Source organism: Sordaria macrospora, chromosome 3 (assembly GCF_033870435.1).
Source record: "Sordaria macrospora chromosome 3, complete sequence".
Taxonomy (NCBI): domain Eukaryota; kingdom Fungi; phylum Ascomycota; class Sordariomycetes; order Sordariales; family Sordariaceae; genus Sordaria; species Sordaria macrospora.
The window spans coordinates 1744364-1770748 of record NC_089373.1 but is presented as its reverse complement, the minus strand read 5'-3'; the positions used below and the strand labels follow the sequence as shown (position 1 = coordinate 1770748).

The window sequence follows — 26385 nt, the reverse complement described above, 5'->3', positions numbered from 1 at the left end:
GAAAAAACCAAGGAAGGAAATCCATACTTTGTTTCAATTGAATCGGGTATGGTGTAGCGGTAACATCGTTGACTCTCACTTTCACCAAAGAAAGTGTCTGCCTTCTCAACAGCCCCGGGTTCGACTCCCGGTATCCGAGTGATAACGATCATCTCAAGAAGTACTTCCTCTTCCTTTTTTTTTTCTTTCTTTTTTTTCTTTCTTTTTTTTCTTTCTTTTTTTTCTTTCTTTTTTTTCTTTCTTTTTTTTGTGCAATTTTTGCATATTTTTGTTCTTCATTCATGTCCGGTTTTTTATTTTATTTTTTAAGTTTTTTTTTTCTCCCTCTTTCCGTCTTCTTCTGTTTTTCTTTCGGTGACGGGCTCCCGCGATGGATGTGAGCAGGACGGATTGCGACAGCGGCAACGATGTTTGGGCCTCCTTGGGGAATGAGCAACCGAAAATTTGCTCCTCTGAATGGGCGTTGATAGAAAGAAGGAGCATCATGTTGGGTTGTTCCTTCCTACTTTGATTTGCCACCAAAGTTACGCATTCGACAATATGACATAGCGGTAACATTTTATCTTGCTGGGAAAGAGCACCCGAGTCCCAGGTAATTTTTGCCTCCTTTTTTGTCTTAATCCGGCAGAGGAAGGAAGCATTAAGGCTCAGGCTGCTCTTTCCTAATCTGAATCTGCCGCCAATGTCACGCGCTCGACAATATGATGGTGATAACGATCGAGTCATCAAGTTCTTCCTCTCTCTCCCTTTTTTTTTCTTTTATTCTTTTTTTTCTGCAACTCTCTTTTCTGTCTTCTACCTCTCCGACTCTTTCTTCTCTTTCTTCCCTCATCCCTGTTTTTTTCTTTCCTTGTCTCCGTCAGTCACAAAATCACTTTTGGGATGATTGCGACATTGGCATCATATACCTGGTGCCGGGGAAGGAGCAATAAGTCGGGTTGTTGCTGTTTCCCATCTTAAACTGCCGTCAAGACCATCCGCTCGATGTTGTGTTACTTTACGTTGCTTATTTCCCTCAATCTCAGCATCTCCCTGCTTCACCATACCACGCTGCACCACATCTTGGAACGGATGGTGAACGAGCTTAAACAGCCCAAAAAGCACCAATCGACAAACTCACACTGGATACACAGGGTCAAGACCGCCCTTCATGCTACCAGCCCTTTCTTTCTGGCTTCTCTTTTCATTCGTGAACCTCTTTCCTTTTTGCATTAAATTCCTGTTCTTCAGCACCTCCACAACCACAAACTCCAAGGTTCTATTACCAAACTTCGCAACCTCATGCACCTCGCTAACCTTCCTCCTCCGCGCCACCGCTAATGATACCCGCTTCTTTTACCCTCCCGACCCGACCTCCACCTCCTCTATCCTCTCTTTTATCGAGGCTTCCTACTTTAATTCCTCCGGACTCTTGACGAACGGCACCCAGCCCGTTCGCGGCATCTTTCCCGTCTACGCCACCTACTGCCCTCCAGCCTCCCACTCCCGTAGCGATGAAGTTCCTATGTATACGCTCTAGCTGCTTGTTTATGGTATTGCTTACAACCGCACAATTTGGTCCAGTTTGGGATTGCGCTAGGAGGATTCCAACTACATTCGAGTTGCAAGGAATTGGGGGTATCATGTTTTGGCTGTCGACCTGTTAGGGCACGGAGATTCCTCCAGCCAGAACTATGACGGGCTAAAAGAGATCCAGCCACCATTACAAGTGGAAGCATTGCACTCTCTCATCTGCCTCCTGCGCCACGGCCCCATTAACGCTCCCCAAAGAGTATGGAGCAACCCGCTACCGTATCAGTTTCCGAGAATCGTATACGTTGGCCATGGGTACGGTTCTGACTTGGGTGCTTACCTTGCTGAAAAATACCCAAAGGATGTGGATGCCGTGGTGCATACGTCGCCTATTGGAAAGGGCGAGTTCAACAGCAGTGTCATGAGGAACTTGCTGCCTGTCCAGCTGGTCGATCCCGAGAGATTTGAGCAACTGCCGCTGACGTACTTGACTTTTCGGAGTGCTGTGGTGAGGGAGAGAACTTTTTAGGGAGGGGAGACTTATGATGCGGATATCATTCCTGCCGAGGACTTCAGGGGCCAGGTCACGGTTACTATTGGGGAGGCGGTGTATCTTGCGGGGGATACTGAAAAAACAGTGGCGGCGAGGGGGTATAAAGGAGAGGTGATCATGGTTGCTGGGGAGAGGGATGCTCTTTCATGTGATGGTGGCTCTGATGGCGCTGGGATGGAAAAGGGGAACTGTAAATCACGACTAGAGGAAATGGTAAGGAAGATGTGGCCTGATACGTGGTCGGCCTGGTGGGGTGGTGTCTATGTGGCGCAGGAAATGGGCCACACGTGGATGATGCATTACCCTGATAAGAGAAAGGCTAATATGGGTATGACGAGCAAGACGAGGGATATATGGGCTACGTATTTGAAGCATTACTGAATGTCACATACCAGGGCGGACATTCATGAGTGGCTTGAGGGCGTGTTTAAGCGGATGCTGGAGGATGAAGAGATGGCGGAAAGAGGAGAGGGTGGGAAGACTGCCCGGATGGTAACGCAGGACGAATTCGTGGATGGATTCGATAGGTTTGAGATGGACGGTGAGTGAGTGCTCTCATCGGATCAGGCTGATCGATTCGAGTGTCTGATGTTTGATATTGTTAATTACAGCGATACCCTGCAAGCACCGTCAGTCGAACGCCTTTTGGATGAACGCTCGCATCGCTTGGGAAGCTTGAGGGGTTACTGGTGACACTAAACCCTTCTCTTTCTTTATCAGTACATTGCTGATAAAACGTCAGCGCACCTTGCATAACGAAATAATTTGACCGTGGATCGACGAAGAAAATAACGAGTTCAGCGTCGCGCGTACCCTTTCATCGTCCGACTGGCTTCTGCTTGAAGCACCAGGCAAGATCTCACCACGCTGCGATCCAAATCTGCTTCTGATTGTATAGCGCCCAAGAAACCCTCAGAGGATCTACCATCCTCATCCCCTGAAACATCATTGTTGCTTCTTACGGTCATCGTTGCCGTTTCGGACGGTAGACGCATTTTCCAAATCTTCACCACGTTGGCCGTTCTCCTCGTCACCACCAACTACGCCGGCTTCCTCGAGCGCTTCTTCCGTCGTCGTCTCGCTTTCCTTGGACGGTAGATCATCTCTTCGGAATTTCCAGCCCCCTGACCAGCCGATCCATCCCTGTTCTCTTGGTCCTCGAACAAGGCAAATTATCAGCGCAAAACCGCCAAAGGCAACTATTTTGTGTCAGCATCTCTCTCCCCATCAAGACTGATTCCAAGGACAGACAGTCAATACTCACTCCCACAAGCACCACTATACACCCAACCCCCCTGAGCATAAAGCCGATTCCCCACCGCCGTCCCCGTCAACTGCCCAGCAAAGCTGACCACCATATACGCCGTATTCACGCGATTCCTCTTCAACGGCTGAATCCCATAAATCGAACTTCTCATCGCAATCTGCGTAAACTGTCCTCCTAAATCAACCATAATAGCCTGAACCACCGGACCCGCGACATTAAAGCTGCCGACCGACGTCCCTACCACCACGCCCAACGTCTCAACCACCAGTCCCATAATCGCCGACACAAGCGGCACCAACCGATCAATAATCAGCCTGCTATAAATTGGCGCGCACACAATAACCACCACGCCAATCAACCCAAACAATCCAATAACCACCTGCGAGTACTCATACGGCGGACTGCTCAGCAAGAAACTCAGCGTGGTCCAGTAACTTGTAAAAATCCCGCTGTGCAGGAACGCCACCAGCGCCGCCTGCAAAAGCAGCGGCTCGGTCGCCAGCAGCTGCGCGATCTGCACCGGCATCTTGAAATAGTTAAATTTCGTATCAGGGTTTTTGGACGGGTAGTCGGGCATCCATATGTATAAGAGTCCAAACACGAGCCATTGCACACCTAAGCCGAACCAGTAGATGTTGCGCCAGGAGGTGAAATTGGCGAGCACGCCTGCGAGGGTGCGCGCGAGGAGGACACCGAGGGAGAGGCCTGATACGATTACTGCGAGAGAAGAGGCGCGCCGGGAGGGAGGGGCGAGGTCGCCGACGAGGGGGAGCATGAGCTGCGGGGTTACGGTTGTGGCGCCGCAGAGGAAGGATATGGCAGAGAAGGAAGGGAAGGAGGTTGTTAGGCAGAGGGGGATCCACTGTTTTTTTTTTTGTTAAAATGGTGTTAGTGAGGACGAGATGGAAGATGTGGAATGGGGATGGGAAGGAAGGGGATGGGGAGGACAGGGAAGGCGTACCAAAGTCGCAGTAAAAGCTATCAACCCAAGGATAAACGGTCGTCGGGGAAAGATGTCACCTAGCGGACAGATGAACAGCAAACCGCTGCAATAGCCGGCTTGCATCAGCGTGGCTACCGACGAGGCCTTTTCGAAGGTGACATGGAAGGTCTCTGCGATCTTGTTTAGGACCGCTTGGTTGTAGTACAGGTTGGATACGGTGAAGCATGATGCCTGCAAGTGGTGTCAAAAGGTGTTAGTTTTTGGGTGGTATTGAACACTAGATATCATTGGTATGAAGAACATAGACTCACAAACCCGAATAGCATATTCATCCAGATAGTAAACTTGGGAGGGTTGTCGGGGTCATACCTAGCCGCTTTGGGCTTCCAGTGCCAGAGTGTTTGGAGCTGGGTTTTCCATGGGGCTTTATCAGTTGTTGCCAGACTTTCATCAACATCATCGACTTGGGCAACTCGAGGCAGGGATATTCCCGATGACTGAGCGTCCTCTAGCACTGGGGATTTCTCGCTTTCCTTGGAATGGTGATCATTATCGTTGGTGTTGGTTGTCAAAGAGCCTTCGCTCGGACTCTGACGAATGGGGATATGTGCTGGGGTACATGCAACTTCCGAGTCCTCTGGTATGGTTGGCTGCGCATCATCTTGATGCCGAGACATTGTCTGATATGCCGAGTTATAGTCGAATTTCCTGGGCCGCTTCAAGTCCGACTTAAGAACGCCGGTTTGGATGAACTCGGGCAACTAGAGAGGAGAGGAAGGGAAATGAAACCCGCTCAGCTCCAGACTACCCAAGTTGCTCCGTTGACGTGCCAACTCCGTGAGGGGGGAAGTAATGTTGTCACTGCAGAAAACTGGTGAAGCACAACATCGCGTCTTCCGAGATTTCAAGAGCGAAAGAAAGAGAAGACTGACGTCGTCGGCGTTTGCTTGTTTCCGGGTCGGGTACGGGTCGGGGAGATCCGTCCGGGTGGGGGATTGGGGGTTGTCAGGGGCACTGCAGTACCTCTAGCTTGCAGGTGCAGGGGTGCTGTGCGGGGGAGAAGCGGCCGAACGCGGCAGTTGGTTATTGTTAAGCCGGTGATATTCCGGGAATATGACGGCCTCTCTTTTTTCTCCCTCAATCCAAAAGTTTGGAAACTCTTCTCCATGTCTCGCAAAACATGTTGCCGGAATGAATTGGGGATATCCGTCCCACCGAGACTCAATTCACTTCAAAATAGAAGAATCGCTCACTCGACAACCCGAGACGAACGAGGCGACCTCGTCAAATTTGGTCCTGTCGCCGGTTGACGCCAATTCGTGCTTGAATTGCATGCATGTCGGCGGCAGCGCAATGATGCCAGAAATGCAGACCGCGTTTTTCTAGCTATTCCTCGGCTTCTTAACAGTCAACACCAAACATCACTTGTCCACCATGCTGAAGAACTCTCGAAAGACCTCGGAACCTCCAAGTCATTGGTGTCATCAGGAGGGGGAACAGTCAAATCATCACAAGCCATCTCCATTCATTGACTAACTCCTAACAGACAGCCCAGCCGACCTCCCAACCAACTCACTGCACAACAAACCTCTGATCATGCTTCTTAAACAACACGGACCGATCCAAAATTGCGCCCGTCTCGCTGTTGATAAAGTCCACCTGCAATCTTTGCTCGCTCAAAAAGTTGACCGTCGCATAGCTAAACGCCTCATCGTACGCGAACCGATTCGTCGTCATGTTCTTGCCGACCTTACTCAACCCCTCGACATTGCCCGCACCTCCGGCGACAATATACATGGGCGCCTTGGGGTTCTGCATCCCGTTCGGGTCTGCCGTGTCGTTCACCACCGGCGCAAACCGCTGGCTGTTATGCACGTGTCCGAACACGCCCAGGTCCACGCCATACTTGTAAAACAGCGGCTCGAACGCCTTCTTGCACGGCTGGCAATCGCTTGTGCCCGTGGTGTACCACGGCCTGTGGCCTGCGACGATGACCCAGGGGGTCACGGATCTGTCGACTGAGGCGAGATCGGCTTCGAGGAAGTCTAGCTGTTGCCGGAGGTACGAGCCAAAGGGACCCCCGTTTAGGCCGGCTGATCCGCCGGGCTGGTCGGGCGCGTCCTCGAAGTCGGTCTCGGTGTCGATCATGACGATGTGCGCCATGCCGTACTCGAAGCTGTACCAAAAGGGCGGGTTGGCGAGGAGCCGGGCCTTGTTGGCGTTGACTTTAGCCTGCTGATCAGGCGAGGTGGACATGAACGCGGTGGGCAGGACGCGGCCGAAGCGGTTGATGAAATCGGTGAAATTCTTTTGGCCCGAAGGGCACAGCGCGCTGGTCAGCGGCACCTCCTGGCACGAAGCTTCGTGGTTGCCGGGGCTGGTCATGTAGGGCTTGCGCGCGGAGATGGGCGCCAGCTGGTTGAAGAAGGTTTCGGTGATGGCCTGGTAGCCGTCCTTGCCGTCGAACCAGTTGTGCGCCTTGAGGATCCAGTCGTCCGCGTACCCGATGTCACCCGGGTGCACAATGAAGTCGTACTTGTCAATGTTGTCGCGCAAGCGGCCGATGGTGGTGTGGTTGAGCGACGGGTCGATGTGCGGGATCAGGTCCCGCTTGGTCTCGTCTTGGTCGATCGTGTAGCCGTCTTTGCCGTAGATGCCGAGGTCGATGACGATGCTGATGTTGAAGGGCGTCTTGTCGCCTGGCGAGCGAGGGCTGGTGAAGGTCTCGAGCGTGGAGTTAGTCGAGACGATCTTGTAGTAGTACGTGGTGGCGGGTGTTAGGCCGTTGATGGTGACCACGTTGGCCCAGGTGCGCGATGTCGGATAGGTGATGGAGGAGGTCGAGCATGACTGCTGGCTGAGGGAGGATTGTGACGTGCCATACTGGACGCACGGCTGGCCGAGTTGTTGGTAGGTATTCCAGGCGATGCGGACGGCTGTTGATCCTGGTGTCAACTACTTGCTGTCTTGCGCACTCACGGGAAAGGCAAAGACAAAAGGGAAACTCACATGTCGGGCTGTTGATGGCGATGCGATGCTGGACAGGCGTGGTCAAGTCAAGAGGAATAGGAGGGTATGTCGCTCCCGCTGCCACACCCAAAGCCAGCAAGGGAAGTCCCTTGACCAAGATAAGGAGATTGTCCATCATGATGACCGTGGTGCCGACGCTCGTGCCCGTTAGCGATGAACTTGACCACGTCTAGGAAGAAACACAAAGAGTCGGACCAGGAGGATCAAACATCTGGGGTTCTTCGGTTTTTATCAATGCCTACATCCTTCCCTTCCCCTCTCCTCCACTTTCCTGGTCCTGATCCGCACCTCGTACCTGGCAATAGGACCATCAACTATCACCCATCCGCGGGAGAGTTGGAGCTCCCGCTCCAAAAGAGGCCGCTCAGGGGTCAGGGGCCGTCTCTCAGCGTCGCAGTTTCAGCAGCGATCAAGTCTTTCGAACCGGTTATCCCAATGCAAACGATGCGATTCGGTACCACATCCCGTCATTTTCTTGACAAATTGATCCAAGTCCATCTTCAACTGGTGGTCGGTGATATTCCCGCACAACCTATGATCGTGCACAACCAGCGATATCCGCACGTGGTTGGTTGTTGTTAGACAAAAAGAGTGGATTCAGGATTTCAAGGTCCATCGTGGGTAAATCTGTGTAAGATGATTGGATAGAATGGGCTGAACGACAGGGGCGCTAAGCGGTTTTGGAGGGGACTGATCTGATCATCAGGCAGCGTGTCAGCGATCTTTGGGAGTGTAACCATCACCACCGCCAAAAAAACCAAACTTGGAAGGGCTGGAAGGGAAGAGCAGCAGGGGAACCCAAAGGGGTATAATTGCTTTTTGACGAGAACTGTTCAATGTTTGAGTGCCATTCGGATGCACGTCAACTTTATCGGCTTGCGGAACTGGGAAAGACTTTGTGAAAATCTTGAATGAGATCGGCTCGGATAGGTACCCTCGATGCCCGCATTCATGATCATCACCTTTGACAGTTCGCGGTTCCACGTCTCGACGGTTGAACGTTCCATTCGGAAGCTTTTGTGGAGGCAATAACATGATCGTATACAGACAGGGTTTGCCGATCCCGTTCAACGGCTTGGAAGTGCTTGTTTGTCAACGTGCTTGGAAGAGCTGGGGTTTCTGGATCAGCAAGTTGCATCTTGAGGCTTGACAGGATTCCGATATAGGGAACTCATGACTATAAAGGGCTGCGACCTTCCTTTTGCGTCCTTCATGTCTTTTGTTTACCTGTCGGTGATTTTTGTAATGGAACCTTTGGGGAATGTCTGGTATTGGAATATCAGTTTGTGCAACCGGGCTGGACGACGGGACTCGGAGGTGAGCTGGTTCACGATGTAACTGACCTTACCCACGTGCTGGCAATTTTCTTGGTTACTGGCTTGTGCGTAACATGGGAAGATTTACTGTTTACAACAATGCGCGAAGTTATTATGAATGGTCTGGTTTTCTTTCCTTCCTTCTCTGTTTTCCCTTTGCTCGGCGATGCTTGCTTCCCTACCTCTTGGCAATCTCGGCAGCCTCCTTTCTACCAGAACAATGGAACATACAAACAGCGGAAGACGCCTGCGAATACCAGGAAGGGAAAGAGCAAAACCTAAACAGGAATTCCATAACCCGAAAGAAAATCCAGACCGATACGCTTCCTCCATTCAACCCATTTCACTTCACCGCACATGAGGCCCTAAATCACCACCCATCACCAACCCCAAAACCACCAAAAACCTCCTCACACCTTCCTCCCCAATCCCCATTCCCATTGCCCACCTCTTACTCCCCTCAAACTCCAACACCAACACCCCATTCTTTCTGTCTGGCGTGGCATACACCTCCGGCCGTTCTCTAGCCGGCATCTCCCTCTCGTAGAACCCGATTCCTCCGCTTCTGAATAACCCACCCCCATCCTCATCTCCTTCACCTCCACCTTCCTCCATGTCAGTACCAGTACCAGTACCAGTCTCATCCTCCTGCTGATAAGCCGTCCTCCACCCCCAATCTTTCCTCGGTGTTCCTTCCGCCTCCCCAAGATAATCCCAATCCGTCCCCCCCTCAATAATTTCCCGCATCCCCACGCTTTCATACTTCGAGTCTTCAATGAATTGTTCCTGCAATTGCTTTGCCATACCCATAAAATCGTGAGAAACCCAGACAGTAACGGGTAGTTCCGTCATCGTTGGCCCCACTACATTTTGCAGAGACGCAGGAAGCAGGGAACGACCTGTGACAAGACGGCCGAAGAGCAGTTTGTGGGTGCCGAAGAAACGGGAGAGGGCGAAGGCGAAGGAGGCGTGGAAGTGCGTGGCGGGGGAGATGCCATCTTCTTGTCCAAAAGAAGGGAAGGGAATGGTGTGGCTGAGGGAGAGACGGTCGGAGACGGACGAGGACCAAGTGGTGGTGGTGGGTTTGCGGCACAAATTGGCAGGATAGCCCCAGCCTTGGAGGCGGTTGGTCCAGTAAGTTAGACTTTCTTGCTTGTGCGATTCGCGGTGGGCGATGTAATCCGCGAAGGAGGGCGTGGTTAAACTGGATGGGGTTGAGATTGCTTGCTGCCGCTTGTGCTGGTTGAGGTAGAAAGAGGAAAGGGTCTGGAGGACTTGAGACCAGCTGAATCCGTCGAAGTAAGCGTGGGAGATGCGGAAGATGAGCTTGTGCGAACTCGGATTGGAAACAGCGGAGTGCTTGAAGGCGATAAAGCGGATGAAAGACTGTCCAAGCTTGCGAGGGCGGGTGAGATCTTCGGCACAGATTGCGTTCACAAACTGCGAGAGATCGTTCGTGTCACTGGCGTCGATGGTGTCGTAGGCTGGAGTGAGTTTGCGCAGGATAACTTGCAAGAACTTCCCGTCGTCGCCGTCGTCATCCGCTGCTGCAGCTGCTGCTGGAACGAAGACGCTGCGGAGGATGTCGAAGTGGTTCACGAGGTCTTTGCACGCCTGTTCGAGCTTTGCAAAGTCCACGGAGGCGGGGAGATCGAAGATCCAGTGGGGATATCTGCCAGGAGGATCTTGCAGGTTTTCCGAGATTGAGAGAGCTTGGAAGTCTGTGGCGGGAATTACGTCCTGGATGTGCTCGGCCGTGAGCCCATCGTTCAAGAACGGAACAACTTTGCTTTCAAGGAAGTCTGCCAGATCATCCATCTTCACTAGTGAGAATGGGGCATGGGCAAGTATATCCTCCTCATGTCCATTGATCTCCGCCACAACCAACGCAAGATCACACAGCTTCGGTGCCCTGAAGATCTCAGCAACCGTCAGAGCCAGTCCCTCCTGTCGCGCCATGGAAACCATCCTCATGGCAGCGATGGACTCGCCACCAATCCGGAAGAAAGTGCTATCGGCAGAGATACTCTCCGGTTCAATCTCCAGAACCGAGGACCAAAGAGCCTGCAACCGCTTCTCCATTTCCGTTGACGGGGCCCGTCTAGACTCCGTACCCTGCGGTTGCATAGCAGCCAGCTCCTCCAGCGTGTACCTGCTTCCTATCTGCCTCAGAGCCCGTCGATCAGTCTTGTTGGTCGTTGTCATCGGTACCTTGTCGACGTAGATGTAGGCCCCGGGAACCATGTACTGCGGCACTTGATCCCAGAGTTTCTCTTCGAGACCTTCAATGGCACGGGCGAGTCTGGCTCGATTCCACTTGTCAGCATCGTCATCCACGGAGCTTACGTCATCCTTTTCTGCCTTGAGAAGACTGAAGAACACGGCAAGAATCGGACTACTAGTGTTATTAGCGGGCGTGATGATCTCCGCCGCAATAGCGTCTACTAGACTCAGATCCCGCAGTGAGTTGTGAACGTGGTACTCCACCTCGCTCAGCTCGATGCGCTGCCCGCGGAGCTTGATCAGCCCATCTTTGCGACCGATGAAATCCAGTGAGCCATCAGAGTTGTGGCGCAAGAGATCGCCTGTTTTGTAAAGCGTGTCTTGTCGTCCTCGATGTCTATGCGCTCCCTTCTTAAGCCACGGCGGGCTCCGGATATACGCCGCCGCGGTCTTGCTTTCATCGTCAAAGTACCCCTTGCTAACCGTCGGGCCTTCGATCAGAAGCTCGCCAATGGTGCCAACGGCAGCTAACCTATCCGGACGACCAGGTTCAACAAGCCAGGTGATGGCGCCGTACGGGATACCGACGTGGTTATTACGCGTCTCGGGCGTGAAGCGCGTGAAGGACAGTGCCTGAGCGCATTCAGCTGGGCCGTAGATTCCAATGACGGTCTCCGCCTGCGTCCAGCGCGCGACGTCCTTCCTCATGATGGCTTCGCCGCCCATTGCTAGCGTGCGAAGTCCTGGCAATGTAGATGGGACCAGCGAGCGGGCCACGGAGGGAGTAAAGTAGGTGTAGTCGCAGTTCATGCGGTTAAAGGAGCCGCCAATGTCGTTCTTGCGTTCTGTCTCGGATGGGATGCAGAGGCAGGCGCCGCAGATTAAGCTCTGGAGATGGTTCGACCAGGAGACGTCGAAGCTGTAGGAGACGAAGTCGAAGACGCGGGTTCCCTCGCGGATGTTGAGGATGGAGGCTTGGTGAGTGGCTGCTGAGGAGAAGTTCTGGTGGGTGGTTATGATGCCCTTTGGAGTGCCTGTTGAGCCGCTGGTGAAGACGATGTAGAGGGTATCGGACGGGGTGACCGTGACCTGAATTGAACAAGCAGGCCATTCGAGGCTGTGCACTTCATCGACAACAACCACCTCAGCATCCGACAGCCGGCTTGTTAACTCTTGCGTGGTAGCAGATGCTAGCAATATCTTGGGGCCAATCTGTGTCACTATCGACCTCAGCCGGCCTTCAGGCTGCGTCGAGTCCATAGCCACGGCTGCTGCGCCAGCCCTCAGGATTGCCAAAGCCGCAACGGGATACCACATTGACTTCTCGACACAGAGTGGGATGATAGTTGCTGGTCCGGCTCCGAGAGCAACCAAGTGGGCTGCTAAGCGACCAGATAGTCTGCCCAGCTCAGCATAAGAAAGCTCGCCATCCCACGCGCAGATGGCAGGGGCGTCAGGAATACGCTTCATGGTCTTTTCGATGAGGCTGTGGACGCATTCCTCAATGGCTTCCGGCACAGTGGCGTTCCATTTCCACATTTCCTGCACGTCCTCCTTGCTGACGGTTTCGATATCTTCGATCTTCTGATCAGCGGGTGAAGTGGACAGTTGGCGGAGGACATGCTCAAACTGAGAAGCAATCCGTTCCATTTGCGCCTGATCAACAACCTTCGAGTCGAAGCTAATCTCCAGCTTTATCCCATCTGAGTTGACCAGCTGGCACATGACCATGACAGCATTGGGATTGAAATCATCCAACCCATCGCGGCTGGAGATGTACTCCGGTCCTGAGGTAAAGGGGCCATCCTGCTTCAACCCATCATCATCTTGCAACGCAGGTTGTACCACTATCGTCACCAAACCAGTTAGCATCTCTCAAACCCAAGCCTTCCTCAAGACAAAAAGAGACTTACCAAGCAAACAATTAAACCTCGTCCCCCTCTCCGCCTCCTCACTAACCCTCCTAATCTCCAACAACTCCGTCCCCTCAAACTCCACCATCGCCAACGCCTGGTCCCTAATCCCCTCCAACAGTTCCCTCACCATCTGCCTCTGTCCATCAAACTTGACCCTCACCGGCACCGCGCTAATCAAAGGCGCAACCATCCTCTCCATCCCCTCCAGCGGCGCCTGCCGTCCCGTAACCATCGCACCAAACATCACGTCTTCCGTGCCCGTGTACCTTGCCGTCAAGATCGCCCAGGCCGCGCGAATCAAGCTGTTGGCTGTCGCATCTCCTCGCTTGGTTAGTCGAAGGTTTGTCAGATGGCGCTTGACGGTGCTGTCCGCTTTGGGGCGGTAGTCCTGTTCCGGCAGTTCAGGGAAGGGAATAGCTTCCGAACCGGCAAATTGGTTGCGCCAGAAGGAATGAGACGCTTCCTGGGAGATAGTGGAGATGTGGTGGATGAAGGACTGGAAGGGGGCGATGGGGCTGGAATCGATGATGCCGGCGTAGGATTTGGCGATTTCGCAGAGGAGGAGGTGTAGGGAGTAGCCGTCGTAGATGGCGTGGTGTTGGGTTATGCAGCAGCTGAGCTCGCCGTTGGAATTTCGGACTATGGCTAGTCGGGTAAGTTCGGTCGCTAGGCCCATTGGCTTGGCAAGGTCGTGTTGGAGATAGATGTTTAGATCGCTGGCTTGTTCCCAGTATAGGGACTCGTTGACTTGGACTTGGACAAGACCTTCTGTGGGAACGTCAAGAATTCGTTGACGCAGAATAGGCGCGACTTTCCGGCTGACGTGTTCCCAGGCGGCCTTGAAGCGGTCGAGGTCGATATCTGGTCTAAGATAGAGCATGTACCTCGCGACGTAGCTACCATCTGCCTTCGCCGTCCTGTTGTGTACCGGAGGTTAGTATAGTCTCATCTTCGAATATGATGTGGCACTTACATAGAAAGTAAGGACTTCTGAACACTCGTAGTAGGGAAGACATCCTCAATCTGATCTCTCTCGATACCACATTGACTTGCAATGTAGTCAAGTGTCGAGTCCTTGTCAACAGGGTTCTTCAAGAGCACAAAAGGCTCAATAGTCCGAGGCTTGGATGTCTCCACATCCTCCTGGTGTTGCCTCTCCATCTTCTTCGCCATATCCGACAACTTCGGACACTGGAGAATACTTTGGACCGCCAAGTTGTACCCGAAGCGATTTCGAGCCAACGCAGTCAACCGCATCGCCGAGATGGAATCACCGCCAAGACGCAAGAAACTGCTTCCCGTACGGATCTTCTCCTCTTCGACACCCAGAATGATGCTCCAAAGTTGCTGAAGAGCAATCTCCTCTGCAGTTCCGGGTAGCTCACCATCTGCCTCGTTTCCTTCGCTGCTAGCCTGCTCGAGAGCCAAATCAGCGCCCATCTCACGCAACCGCTTCCGGTCCGTCTTTCCACTCGTCGTCAACGGCATCTTTTCAACAGGGATGAACGGCGCTGGGACCATATATGGCGGTAGTTGCTCGCTCAAAGCATCTCGTAAACCGTCCACCCAGTTTGCAAACTGGACCTCGCTCATCGACACCGTCTCGACGAAAGCCACCAAAACCTGACTATCAGTACCCGCCGGCACCACAACCTCCGCAACCACCAACGGCGGCGGCGCCTCCCTTCCCCCCAGCTTACCAGCCAAAACTTGCTGAACAGCCTGCTCAACCTTCTCCAACTCGATCCTCTGTCCCCTCAACTTCACCTGCGTATCCTTCCTGCCGACAAAAACCAGCGCGCCGTCGACGGGATTATACCTAACCAAGTCGCCCGTCTTGTACAACCGTGACTTGTTCCGTCCCTTCACCGTCCCATCCGGACTTCCCCTCTTCAACCACCCCGGACTCTCCTCCACAAAGCTCTGTGCAGTTTTTTCAGGATCGTTCAAGTACCCGTTCCCAACCAGCGGGCCCTCGAGATAAAGTTCGCCCACTTCGCCAACTTCAACCAGCCGTTCGCTAGACTCGGGGTCAACGATCCATGTGCAGGCTGCTACTCCTTTGCCCACTGATAACTCGTCACCCCCATCTGCGGGGGCAGACTCGGGGGAGATCAAGCCATACATAACCCCCTGCGTCGTCTCCGCCGGTCCATAAGCATTAAACACCTTTCTACTCTGACTCCTCTCACTCCCCTTACTCGCTAACCACCGCCCCCAATCTTTTTCACTTACCCTCTCCCCACCAAGATGCACTTTCCTCAAACTTGGCACTCCCACCCCCTCAACATCCACGGCCCTCGCCACACTTGGCGTAAGAAACGCCATAGTCGCTCCAAACCTTCTCAAACTCACCGTCAGATTCTGCCTTCTTTCCCTTTCGCTAGGGATGCATAGCGTTGCCCCGCAAGCTAAGGTGTGGAAGACGGCCCAGTGGTGCGCGTCGAAGGTGTGTGCTGAGAAATCGTACACGCGCTCGTGGGGGGTCATGTGGATGGAGGAGCGTTGGTGGGTTACGGCTGTGCTAATGTTGCGGTGGGTGATTAAGACACCCTTGGGGAGGCCGGTGGTGCCGGAGGTGAAGACTGTGTAGGCTAGGGAGGAGGATGGGATTTTGGGGAGGGAGGGGGAGGAAGGAAGTGAGGGGTTGGAAGGGAGTAATAGAAGAGGCGAGTCAGGACCGACGACCACGATATTATCAGATAACCTACCAGCGAGGTCCTGCTCTGCCGGTGAGCAGATGACGAAGGGAGCCGAAACTTGCTGTACCACTGACTGCAGGTAAGATACAGGTAAGGTGGTATCGAGCAACAACCCGGCGCCGCCAGCTCTGAGGACCGAGAGGAAGGTGATAGTAGCGTATAGCGACTTTTCGAAGTAGAGGGGAATGATCATATTGCAACAAACGCCCATGCTGACGAGATGCAGAGCAATGTTACTGGTAACCCGCGCCAGCTCACCATAGGTGATCTCGCCATCCCATGCACTGATTGCTATGGCGTCGTCAGGCTGGCGCGAGGCTGTTTCGAGTATGAGCTCGTGAATAGGCCGCTCGACGGTTGAGCAGGATGAGGCGTTCCATTGCCAGATACGGTTGAGGTCCTCTTCAGCGGTCAAGCTGATGGCGCCTAGGCTGGTCTCGTTGTTGCCTGGAGCGCATAGCGTCTTGAGAAGCTTCTCAAAGTCTCCCGCCATTTTCTGAACCTTTGTTTGGTTAATGACGTTCAAGTCAAAACAGAACCTCACCTTGAGCCGACCATCTTCCGGTGTGCAAATCAGTGAAAGGGCATAAGATTGGAAACCACGGTAATGAGCTTCCTCCTCCGCTTCCGTGCACTCACGGGCATCTTCAGGAATGACGAATAACCCCGACTTCGTAATGCTCTCCTCTTGCGGTGCCTGCACGACAACCAGTGTCTGGAACTGACAAGCCCGTTGCGCTTCTCCGCTAATCTGGCGGACAGCGGACAAGCCAGTCTGTTCGTACCGGATCATTTGCGTTTCCTGAGCCTGGATAGATGTGAGGAGCTCCAGTATATTTCTGTCGTTGTTGGTCTTAACACGGATAGGAACAGTGGCAATTGTAGGACCAGGAAGCGTCTCGATGCCAGGCACGGGGGCTTTGCGGCCGGAAGAAACTGTGCCGAAGACGATGTCGGAAGAGGTTGGGCTGGTGTGGAGAGAGCAAAGCAACGCGGATGCGGCGCGGATTACCGTCGACCGGGTAATGTTGTCGGATCGCCAGGTGATGTCTTCAACTGTGTGCACCAGTGTTGAGTCCGACTGCGGTTGATAAGTAGACGATGGAAGAGGAGGGAATGGCGCAGCTTTGAGGTCGGCGAACTGTGATCTCCAGAAGTCGTTCTCTGCTTTCCGGTCTCGCGCGCTGATGTATTTGACGAATGATTGGAATGGAGCAAGTCGTGGTGATGCAATGTCGTTGTAGATGGCCTCAAGCGTTTCCATGATGATAGGCAATGTCAGTCCATCGTACAGGGAGTGGTGCAGCGTCAGGACAAAGTAGGCGGGCTCCTGACCGTCGATCTGAGGCTCAATGATGGCGCATCGCATGAGAGGCCTACCCAGTCCCATAGGAAGCGCGCCCTCCTTCGTCAGATACTCTTCAGTATCTCTGGCATCAATCCACGACTGAGAGTGATCGCGAACGACCACCTGAACGAGACCTTGCCCATCGAGGTCAACGATCCGTGTCCGCAGGATAGGAATTGCGACGACAACGTTGTTCCACACCTTCCTGAACTTGACAACGTCAACCGAAGATGCCAGCTTCAGCACATTGCGACCCGTGTAGCTCCCCTCTTGCTTCACAGTCAGGGCCAACAACCCTTTCTGCAGGGCCGTGCAAGGAAAGATATCATCAACCTGATCTTCTTTGACTCCACAAAGAGGCGCAGCCCGCTGGCAAGCAATCTTGACATCCTTGGTCGGGTCCAGCAGTGAGAACGGAAGGACTGCGCCGTCTTCTTCACTCTCGTCTTCTTTCCTTCGAACGATAACATTGGCCATCTCTTCCAGTGTCGGATACTCGAAAACTTCTGCGACGGAAAGCAACCAGCCTTCCTGGCGGGCTATTCCTACCAGACGCATAGCTTGGATGGAGTCACCTATTTGTAAGAAGCTGTCGCCTAGGGATATGGTTTGAGGTTCGACTCCAAGGGCACGAGACCATAATTCCTGGAGAGTCTTCTCTTCGAGACTTGCGGGCTCTCTCCGTCCAGCACCGCCGGATGTCTGGCGGGATGGATCGAACGAGGCGCCCACCTCACGGAGACGTTTGCGGTCGATTTTGCCTAGACATGAAGAAGGTTAGCGAACAGAAGGCGGTGCCATAAGGCGTTAGAGGCAGGAGATGCTTGCTTACCAGAAGCATTCATAGGAAACTCCTCCACAGCAATGTAATAAACCGGAATCGCATAACTCGGCAACACCCTCTTCAACTTCTCTCTCAACCCGCCGTTCACGGTCGTCGCCCTTTCGACTTCTTCCTCCGTAGCCGGCCCAACAAATGCCACCAGATTCAGCCCAGTACTAGATTGCAACTGAATGCCATCCACCACCACCGTCACCTCCTCTCCCCCGCTTTTCTCAGACACAGGTACCAACAAGTCAAGAAGGTTCCTGCGCACATGGAACTGCACCTCCTCCGGCGCCACCAGCTGGCCCCTAATTTTCAACTGAGCATCCTTCCGTCCCATATACACCAGATTCCCGGCACTATCATACCGTCCCAGATCGCCTGAGTAGTACAGCCTCGTAGCCGTCGTACCCGTTCTCCTTCTCCCACCAAGAAACCCCGCCCAACTCTTAAACCTCTCCTCTGTCATTTCCCTATTCCTCACATACCCCTCCGCACACAACGGCCCCTCAATCACAATCTCGCCCACGGCACCATACGGCACCAGCCGCTTTAACCCAGGAGAAGGATCAACAAGCCAACAAAGCGCCGGCTGCTTCAGGTCAACCCGACTCACCACCCCCGTGCGCCACGAGTCCACGTCCGCCTTGCATATTGTAGCCGGGTGCTCAGCTGGCCCGTACCAATTCAGCACCTCCACCTCCTCCCCTGAAACCCCCTTGCAGTTCTTCCACCGATCAACATCATCCCTCACCAAATTCTCCCCCGACAAAACCAGCGTTTCAACAGTTGGCACCGACCCAGGCACGATAGCTTTAGCAGTCGAAGGCGTGATATTCATATACGTGCACCGGAACTTGTTAATAGCTTCTGCGATACCATCTAGCCGCTCAGATTCTGAGGGAATACAGATGGTTGCGCGGTGTATGAGCGCGGAAAGCGACTCGATGGTGCTGACGTCGAAGTCGTACGAGGCGAACTGGAAGATGCGCGAGTGAGAGGGGGTGATACGAAGATAGGAGCCGTGGGCGAGGAGGTTGGCGGTTAGAGTGCGATGGGACCAGAGGACTTGTTTGGGCTCGCCGGTGGAGCCGGAGGATACGAGGATGGCTGCGGGGTCTTGGAGGGTTATCATGGGTAAGGTTGGGAGGGAGGTGTTGGGTTGGGAAGGAGAGGTAGACAGGAGCTGGGGGATGGTGTAGCTGGGGGCGTAGCAGGAGACCATTTCTAGGCGGGATTCTGAGACAACGGCGAGGACGACGTCGGCCATTTGGAAGACTTTGCTGATGCGCAGGTCGGGCACGACGGTGGAGAGTTGGACTTCGATGCCGCCGGCTTTGAAGATGGCGAGTTGAGCTATTGGTGCCCATCTGGTCTTTTCAAAGTTCAGGGCGACAACGTTGCCTTTCTTGACGCCCAGATGTATCAAGCTCTGAGCGAGCTTAGTGGAGAGCTTGTCAACTTCTTGATATCTGAAATGCCCATCCCAAGCATCGATAGCGATAGCATTGGGATTTGTTCGTGCCGCCAGGGAAACTAGATCGTGGACACAGGCATCAGGATCCTCTGGGACTTCGGCATTCTGTGCCCAAAAGAGATCCAAGTCATCCGGACTAGCAATCTGGACATTGCCCAGTTGAACCGTGTTATTGCTCCCTGAGCAGCACATCTGCCTCAGGACCGTCTCAAACTGTTTCGCCATGCGTCCAATCTGCAACTTGTCGATAACGTTGCCATCAAAGCTCATCCGAAGCTGCAATCCAGATGTTGAAAGCTCACAAACCACCATCAAAGCCCAACTGTTGAAGGGATCATGGCCCAGCGTGTCCATGTTGGATGAAAAGCTACGAGCTTTGAACAGGAGATTGTCCTCGTTGAAACTCTTTCCTTCAGCCACTGGTTGCACGACGAGCAGCGTCTGCAAAAGCCGGGACTCAGCCAGTTCCTTGTGAAGTCGTTGGATGTTCTGAAGGCCGTACTGCTCGTGCGGTGTGATGTCTATCATCTGCTGTTGCATGCGCTGGAGGAAGGCTTTGACTGTCTCGGTCCAGTCAACGGACACTGCGATGGGTACTGCGGAAATCGTGGGACCAGCGCAGTTCTCGACACCTCTCATGTTGGCTTGCCTGCCACTGACTGTCAGGGCAAAGATGACATCGTCTGAAGACGTGTACTGAGTCGCTAGGATAGCCCAAGCAGCGCGGATCATGGTTGAAGGCGTCATGCCGGTTCGCGGCCAGTCGAGGGATATGGAATGTTGCAAGTCATCCTTGGCCTGTGTTTGGTAAGTGGCTGACGGTAGAACCGGGAACTGTCTGGGCTCGCCTTTTGAGAGCTGAGCTTTCCAAAAGTCGACGGCGTCTTGGGGGACCTTGTCGCTTAAATGCTTGATGAAGTTCTTGAATGGTGTAGCTGTCATCCCGGGTGCTCCAAGATATTGAGACCCCAGCTCGTTCATGATCATCTTGAGAACTTGGCCGTCGTATATGGAATGGTGAACCGAGAGGATGAAGTGTCGGTCAATGATGGCGGCTCGGCAAAGTTCGGTGCCGGGTCCCATGTGATTGAGCTCATCTTCATGAACATACGCGTCCACATCTGTGCCATAAGACGATAGGGGGCAGTTATCGAGAACGACCTGCACGAAGCCTTGACCAGGTAGATCCACGATCCGAATTCTGAGAGTAACCAACTTGTCAACGGTGGACAGCCAAGCTTGCTCCAGGTGTTCTATGTTAATGTCAGGCTGGAGTTCAAAGACACTGCGAGATACGTAAAGGCCAGGCTTTCTGGCGCCTAACGCAAGCAGTCCTTCTTGAAGAGGAGTAACGGGGTAGATATCGACAATTCGAGCCTCGTCAATCCCACACAGCCTGGCAGCGCAAGACCGAGCCTCGGTCTCACTGACGCCAGAGTCAAGCAGGGAAAATGGAGGAACTTCGAGCTCATGTTCCGGAGAATCGCGGTCTTGCTTGACCCGTATTGCCATGTCTTGGAGGCATGGGGCTTCAAAGACATCCGTAACTGTCAGAAGGAGCCTGCGTTTGTGAATAGCCGCGACTAAGCGCATAGCAGCAATGGAATCGCCGCCTAGACGCAAAAAGTTGTCTGTGGCATTAATGACACTTGCTTCAATGCCAATAACTTCAGCCCAAAGATCTCGAAGTTGCTTTTCCATAGTTGTGGAAGGCTTCCTTGCCTCTTGACGAGAGGGTTGCATCGACGCAAGCTCTTCATACGTCAAGGAGCGCCCAATCTGTCGAAGTCGTCGTCTATCCATCTTTCCAGTGTGAGAGATTGGTAGAGTCTGAATAGGGATATAGACCTTGGGGATCATGTAAGAGGGTAAAACCCTTGACAGATCTGTCTCCAGGTCGTCCACTAAAAGCTTGGACTTGACCAGAGCCATGGCATCCTCTTCTGATCTGGAGGGGCTAACAAAGAGAGCCAAAGTCTCGAAATTGCTGTTGGCCGGGGTTATAATCTCGGCAACCACCGAGACTTCAAGTTTTCCGGACACGAAAGACTGCACTCTCGATTCGATCTCACTCAGCTCGACTCTCTGTCCACGCAGTTTCCTTTGGGATTCCTGCAACCGACCGATGAAAACAATGTCTCCATTGCCACCGTACTTCACCAGATCACCCGTTCTGTAGAGGCGTCCAGTCCGGCCGGGAATCTCACCATGACCGTGCTGAAGCCATGATGGAGAGAAAAATGACTTTTCGTTCAGAGCAGAACCGCCGTCGCCAGTATAGGCACCTAGGATCGGGCCTTCCATACACAACTCGGCAACTGCACCGATAGGGGCCAGCTGATTTGGGTCCTTGGGGTCAACCAGCCAGGTCAAGCCGGACGTACTTTTGCCAATCAAAGCTGGCTTCCACGTCTTTTGGTCTACACGACAAAAAGTAGCGACGGAAGCCTCAGCTGGACCGTACCAGTTGTACACTGAATCGATGGATCCAACCCACTTAATGGCGGTCTTTTGTGGCAACTTTTCACCTGCAAAGACGATGGTCTTCAATCCAGGAACTCCTTCAGGTGTGATTGTTTCGGAAACCGAGGGTGTAAGACAGATCCAGTTGGCGCGAGTCTCGTCGATGGTTCCGGCAAGATGATTGGTCCTGTCCGACTCAGACGGAACTATGCAACAAGCGCCTGAAGCCAAGGCGGACAGAGCTTCGACTGTGCTCACGTCGAATTCGTATCCGGCGAACTGGAATATCCTGCTTGTTGAGTTAACATCAAACGAGAGGCTGTGTGCTCGGATGTTGCTCGATAATGTCTCGTGGGTCCAAAGGATGGATTTTGGAGTCCCTGTCGAACCGGATGTGAAGAGGATCAGGGCTGGGTCCGAAGGTAGGATCTCAATGGGATCGAGAACATGAACCCAGTCAGCGGATTCAACATCGTCTTCAATCAGGCTGGAAATAGAGTAGACCGGCACGAGTCCTTCAAAAGAAGCCAGGTCCGAAGGGGCACTCGAGGTGATGACAAGCTTAGGCTTTACAGCCTCTGTTACCTCTCTAGCACGCTGAGGTAAAATAGGTGCGGAGAGGGGCATGACAACGGCACCGAGCTTTAGAGCAGCTAGCATGGTGACTAGCTGCCAGCCAGACTTTTGAAAGCTCAACACGATGATGGATCCTTTGCCCACTCCATGGTCTTGACGTAGACTATTGGCAATGCAGTTTGACAGGTCTTTGACTTGACGGTATGTCAACTCCTGGTCCCAGGCGGCAATAGCTGTAGCATCTGGGTCAATGGATGCCCTGTTATCGATGGTCTCTGTGACAAGGCCTTGGACTGGATCAGGGAGGGCTCTGTTCCAGTTCCAGATCTGGGTGATGTCCTGGGGACTGAGGGGGGTGATATCGCGTAGCTTGGAGTGAGCCAGGTTGACGGTACACAGTTGACGGAGAAGATACTCAAGCTGAAAAGCCGTACGTTGGACAGCAGCCTCCTCGATGATGGCCGAGTCAAAGTTGATCTTGAGTGTCAGACCGCTGTCCTCCAACTGGACGATGGCCATGATGGCGTACGAGTTGTACATGGCCAGACTGTCGGCGTCTCCATCCTTGGCCACCAGTGTCAAGTCACCACTACCACCACTGCTGACCACGCTCTTTGCCTTTGAGAACAGGTCATCATGATTGGTCTTCTTCCGCTGTGGCTGGATGATGAGCAGCAGCTGGAATTGACTGGCCTCGGCGACGTCTTGACTGATGCGCCGGATGTTCTGGAGGCCATATTGTTCATGGGCGGTGACGTCGACGGCCTGCTGCTGGATCTGTTGCTGCAATTGCTGGACAGTGTGGTCCCAGTTGAACTTGACGCGGACGGGGATTGTGGCAATGGTTGGGCCGGCGATGCGGTCGATGCCAATGACGGGAGCATTTCTTCCGCTGACTGTTTCGCCGTATTTGACGTCGTTGGAGTTGGTGTGCGCGGCTAACAGTAACGTGAGCGCTGAACGGACTGCTGAAGAGGGCGTAATCCCGGCGTTGGTCGGCCACTGTAAATCCGCTATCGGGTGATGCAGGTCCACTAAAGCTCTCTTCCCAGCGGGGTCAGAGCTGTTAGTGACTGCTGGAAATACAGCAGCCTCGGAGTCTGCCAGCTGGTCGCGCCAGAATGCAACAGTGTCTGACCGGCTGTTGCCAGCTGCCCTAGAAACGGCATGCTTGATAAACCGCTGATGGGGAACAAACAACGGGCCTCTCTCCTCCTTCAACTTCCCTCCTTCACGATACGCCTTCTCAACCGCTTCCATGATCAACCCATTGGAAAACCCATCAAAGATGGAGTGATGCATCTCCAGGGCAAAATAGCAAGTCTCGCTCTCCATTTTCCCAATCAAGCCTGCGCGACATAATGCTGTTCCCAAGCCCATGGAAGTCGACCCAGAGAAGAAGTCGGACAGGGACGGGCATCTCCAGAGTGACCTGTTCGAGTCAACAACAACCTGGACAAGACCGTCTCCGGGAAGATCGACGATGCGTGTCCGGATGATGGATGCTTGCTTAGCCATGCTTTCCCAGGCCACCTCAAGCCGTTCCAGATCAACCTGTCCGAGTGGTGGCAGTTCAAAGACAGTCCTCGAGACATACTCTGCTCCATCAGCCAACATGCCTTCCTGTAAAGCGGTTACAGGGAAGACATCTTCGACTTCATCTGGGCTGATACCACAGAGCTCAGAGGCCACTTTCCGGATGACTTGGACGTCTCTTTCCACAGACAGCAACGAGAACGGCAGAGTGTCGAGATCATCGTCCTCGTTATGTGGCAGAGTTCCTCCTTGAGCATTCGAGTCAGCGACCAGGGCAAGGCTGCTCAAAACTGGGCTGGTGAAGATATCGGCAACAGTCAACAAGATGCCATGATCCCGTGCCACCGCAACCACTCGCATGGCACCGATCGAGTCACCTCCCAGCTGGAGAAAGCTGTCTGCTGTGCTGATGCGAGTTGGGTCCAAGCCAAAGACATCACCCCATATCTTGCGAAGCCGTGTCTCTGTGCCAGTTGTGGGCTCATGGTACTTTGTCGCTGCCATGATGGTTGATTGTAGATGAACAATCTCGTCCCAGCTCATTGTGCTTCCCATATCCCTTAGGCTACGTCGGTCCACTGTGGTTACTGTTAGTGCTGACAACTAATACACAGAGACTCAAAGGGACGACCAAGTCAGCATACCTTTACCCGTACTGGCGACGGGAATCTTGTCGATGGGAAGATAGACACTGGGGATCATAAATGCCGGGAGAACCTCCCGCAACTTATCTCCCAAGTCGTCCATCAGAGCCTTGACTCTTTCGCTGTCTTGGTTCTTCGTCGCGACAAAGAGAGCAAGAGATTTCGTCTCACTGCCCTTGGGCACGATAACGTCGACAATGATGGGAATTTGGTCATCCAAACAGGCACGCACATGGTGCTCAACGTCACCAATCTCAACCCTTTGTCCCCTGATCTTCAGCTGAAACGAGTCTTTCCGACCCACAAACATCAATCGTCCATCAGGCAAATACTTGACAAGATCACCCGTCTTGTACAGTCTCCCTCGCCTGCCACCAGCGACCAGCCAAGGAGGATCCTCAACGAATGATTCGGCTGTCTTCTCCCGGTCATTCAAATACCCTTGGCCGACCTGAGGGCCCTCGAGCCACAACTCACCCTCCGATCCTATGGGCACAAGGCGATTGTTATCCACCGGATCAACAAGCCACGTAGCAAAGCCCACACCTCTTCCGATATCCGGACGGCCCTCCAGCAAGGGACTGATATCGGAAAAAGCACACTTAAAAGTGCACTCGGTCGGACCATACGTATTGACAAGTCTCACTTTACCAGCCCATTTCGTGATGTTCTCGCGATACGGCATCTCGCCGCTCAAGGGAACCGTCTCCAGACATTCTGGGATAGGATGGATGGTGCGCAAGACCGTGGGAGTGACGTTGATCAAGGTCGCGTTGAAGGCCGTCACCGCCGCCGAGAGATCCGTCAACATGGCCTCCTCGGACGGGATACACAGCGTCCCGCCCGCACAGAGCGTATGAAGAAAGTTGCCCCATGCAACGTCGAACGAGTAGGGGGCAAAGTCCAGGACACGGGTTTTTGGGGTAAAGCCCAACTTGGCGCCCTGGTAGTGAGAAGCGCTTCGGACGTTGGCGTGGCTGATGCAAGCACCTTTGGGTTGGCCCGTTGTTCCTCTGTGCGATTTTGTCAGTTTTATGATGTCCACTAGTACAAGAACTGGGGACGACATACGAAGTAAACGAGATATACGCAGTATCATCCGGCGGCACCACAGGCAACGGCAACTCAGACAAGTGCCCCTCCTCAGCGCCATCCTCCTCCAAGACCACATCATCAAGCTGCAACACCTCCAAATCCACACTCGCCACCAAAGAAACTGCCCTCTCCCGATGCCTCTCAGAAGAGATAACAAGTCCACGCCCAGGCCTTGCAACAACCTGCTCCACAATCGACTTCAGCCTGCCATCAGGCTGCGTAGCATCCAGAGCTATGGCACTGCACCCGGCCTTCAACACAGCCAGCATAGCCACGGGAGTCCATTTCGACTTGGAGAACAGGAGGGGGATGCTCGATTTTGGGGCGATGCCGTGTTGTTGGATGATCAGTTTCCGGGCAACCTTGGTGGCTATGGCGTCCAGTTCCGAGTAGGTGAAATTGCCGTCCCAGGCGCATACGGCTGGAGCGTTCGGCTGGTGTTCGGCGTGGAAGGTAATTTGGTCGTGGATGCTGCCGCGTATTTGGTTTGGGACGGAGCCGTTCCAGGCCCAGATTTGATGGAGGTCTTCGGGACTTGCTGCTGGAGGAGATGTCGTACAACCATCTTCCTCTGGGTTTGAAGCTCGAACAGAGTCTATCGTCGGCATGGCTGAGCTGTTGAAACCGTCTTTGCTTGGATCTGCCATGATGAATGCCGATTGACATCCGGCAAGTCTCCAACAGGTAGGTATTGTTGTGTCGATTTTGCCTGAGTCGCTGCTTGATTTGAAGCTTCTGTTCGACAAGAGACGCACCGAAGCCCAGCGAGACCTACAACTGACTGTCCGATACCAGATTGTATGACCTACGTATGTCCCACTTCCGTGCTCAAGATATCACCATCTAGGCTCAAGTTTATCCGCAAAGCAGTCGTACGTAAGATTAACACGCTCACCTCATTGCGCTACGTACTACGAGATGCCTCCACGACATGAGGCTCATCCTCGGCCCTCCTCCT

At 53.4% G+C, this 26385-nt stretch overlaps 3 protein-coding genes and 1 non-coding gene across 4 annotated transcripts; 1 reads left to right on the top strand and 3 right to left on the bottom strand.

Annotated features, from left to right (window-relative positions):
• Positions 1 to 42: 42 nt before the first annotated feature.
• SMAC4_13466 lies at positions 43 to 139 on the top strand. Its single transcript has 2 exons — positions 43 to 78; positions 105 to 139. It is a non-coding gene; the product is annotated as a tRNA-Glu (tRNA).
• Positions 140 to 3010: 2871 nt separating this feature from the next.
• Positions 3011 to 4952, bottom strand: SMAC4_03725 (uncharacterized protein; the record flags this gene model as incomplete). Its single annotated transcript, XM_003347580.1, has 4 exons — positions 3011 to 3264; positions 3330 to 4194; positions 4294 to 4506; positions 4587 to 4952. The coding sequence occupies 4 exons, from the start codon at positions 4950 to 4952 to the stop codon at positions 3011 to 3013; spliced, it is 1698 nt and encodes a 565-aa protein (XP_003347628.1).
• A 639-nt stretch (positions 4953 to 5591) lies between these two features.
• On the bottom strand, positions 5592 to 7569 carry SMAC4_03726 (uncharacterized protein). The gene is made up of 2 exons (XM_003347581.2): positions 7285 to 7569; positions 5592 to 7211 (listed from the first exon to the last, which is right to left on the bottom strand). The coding sequence occupies exons 1-2, from the start codon at positions 7421 to 7423 to the stop codon at positions 5848 to 5850; spliced, it is 1503 nt and encodes a 500-aa protein (XP_003347629.2). The 5' UTR covers positions 7424 to 7569; the 3' UTR covers positions 5592 to 5847.
• A 1168-nt stretch (positions 7570 to 8737) lies between these two features.
• SMAC4_03727 (uncharacterized protein) lies at positions 8738 to 26074 on the bottom strand. The gene is made up of 8 exons (XM_003347582.2): positions 25404 to 26074; positions 24333 to 25345; positions 22207 to 24266; positions 17643 to 22120; positions 13734 to 17571; positions 12758 to 13677; positions 11002 to 12691; positions 8738 to 10923 (listed from the first exon to the last, which is right to left on the bottom strand). The coding sequence occupies exons 4-8, from the start codon at positions 21415 to 21417 to the stop codon at positions 8970 to 8972; spliced, it is 12177 nt and encodes a 4058-aa protein (XP_003347630.2). The 5' UTR covers positions 21418 to 22120; positions 22207 to 24266; positions 24333 to 25345; positions 25404 to 26074; the 3' UTR covers positions 8738 to 8969.
• Between the last annotated feature and the right edge of the window lie 311 nt (positions 26075 to 26385).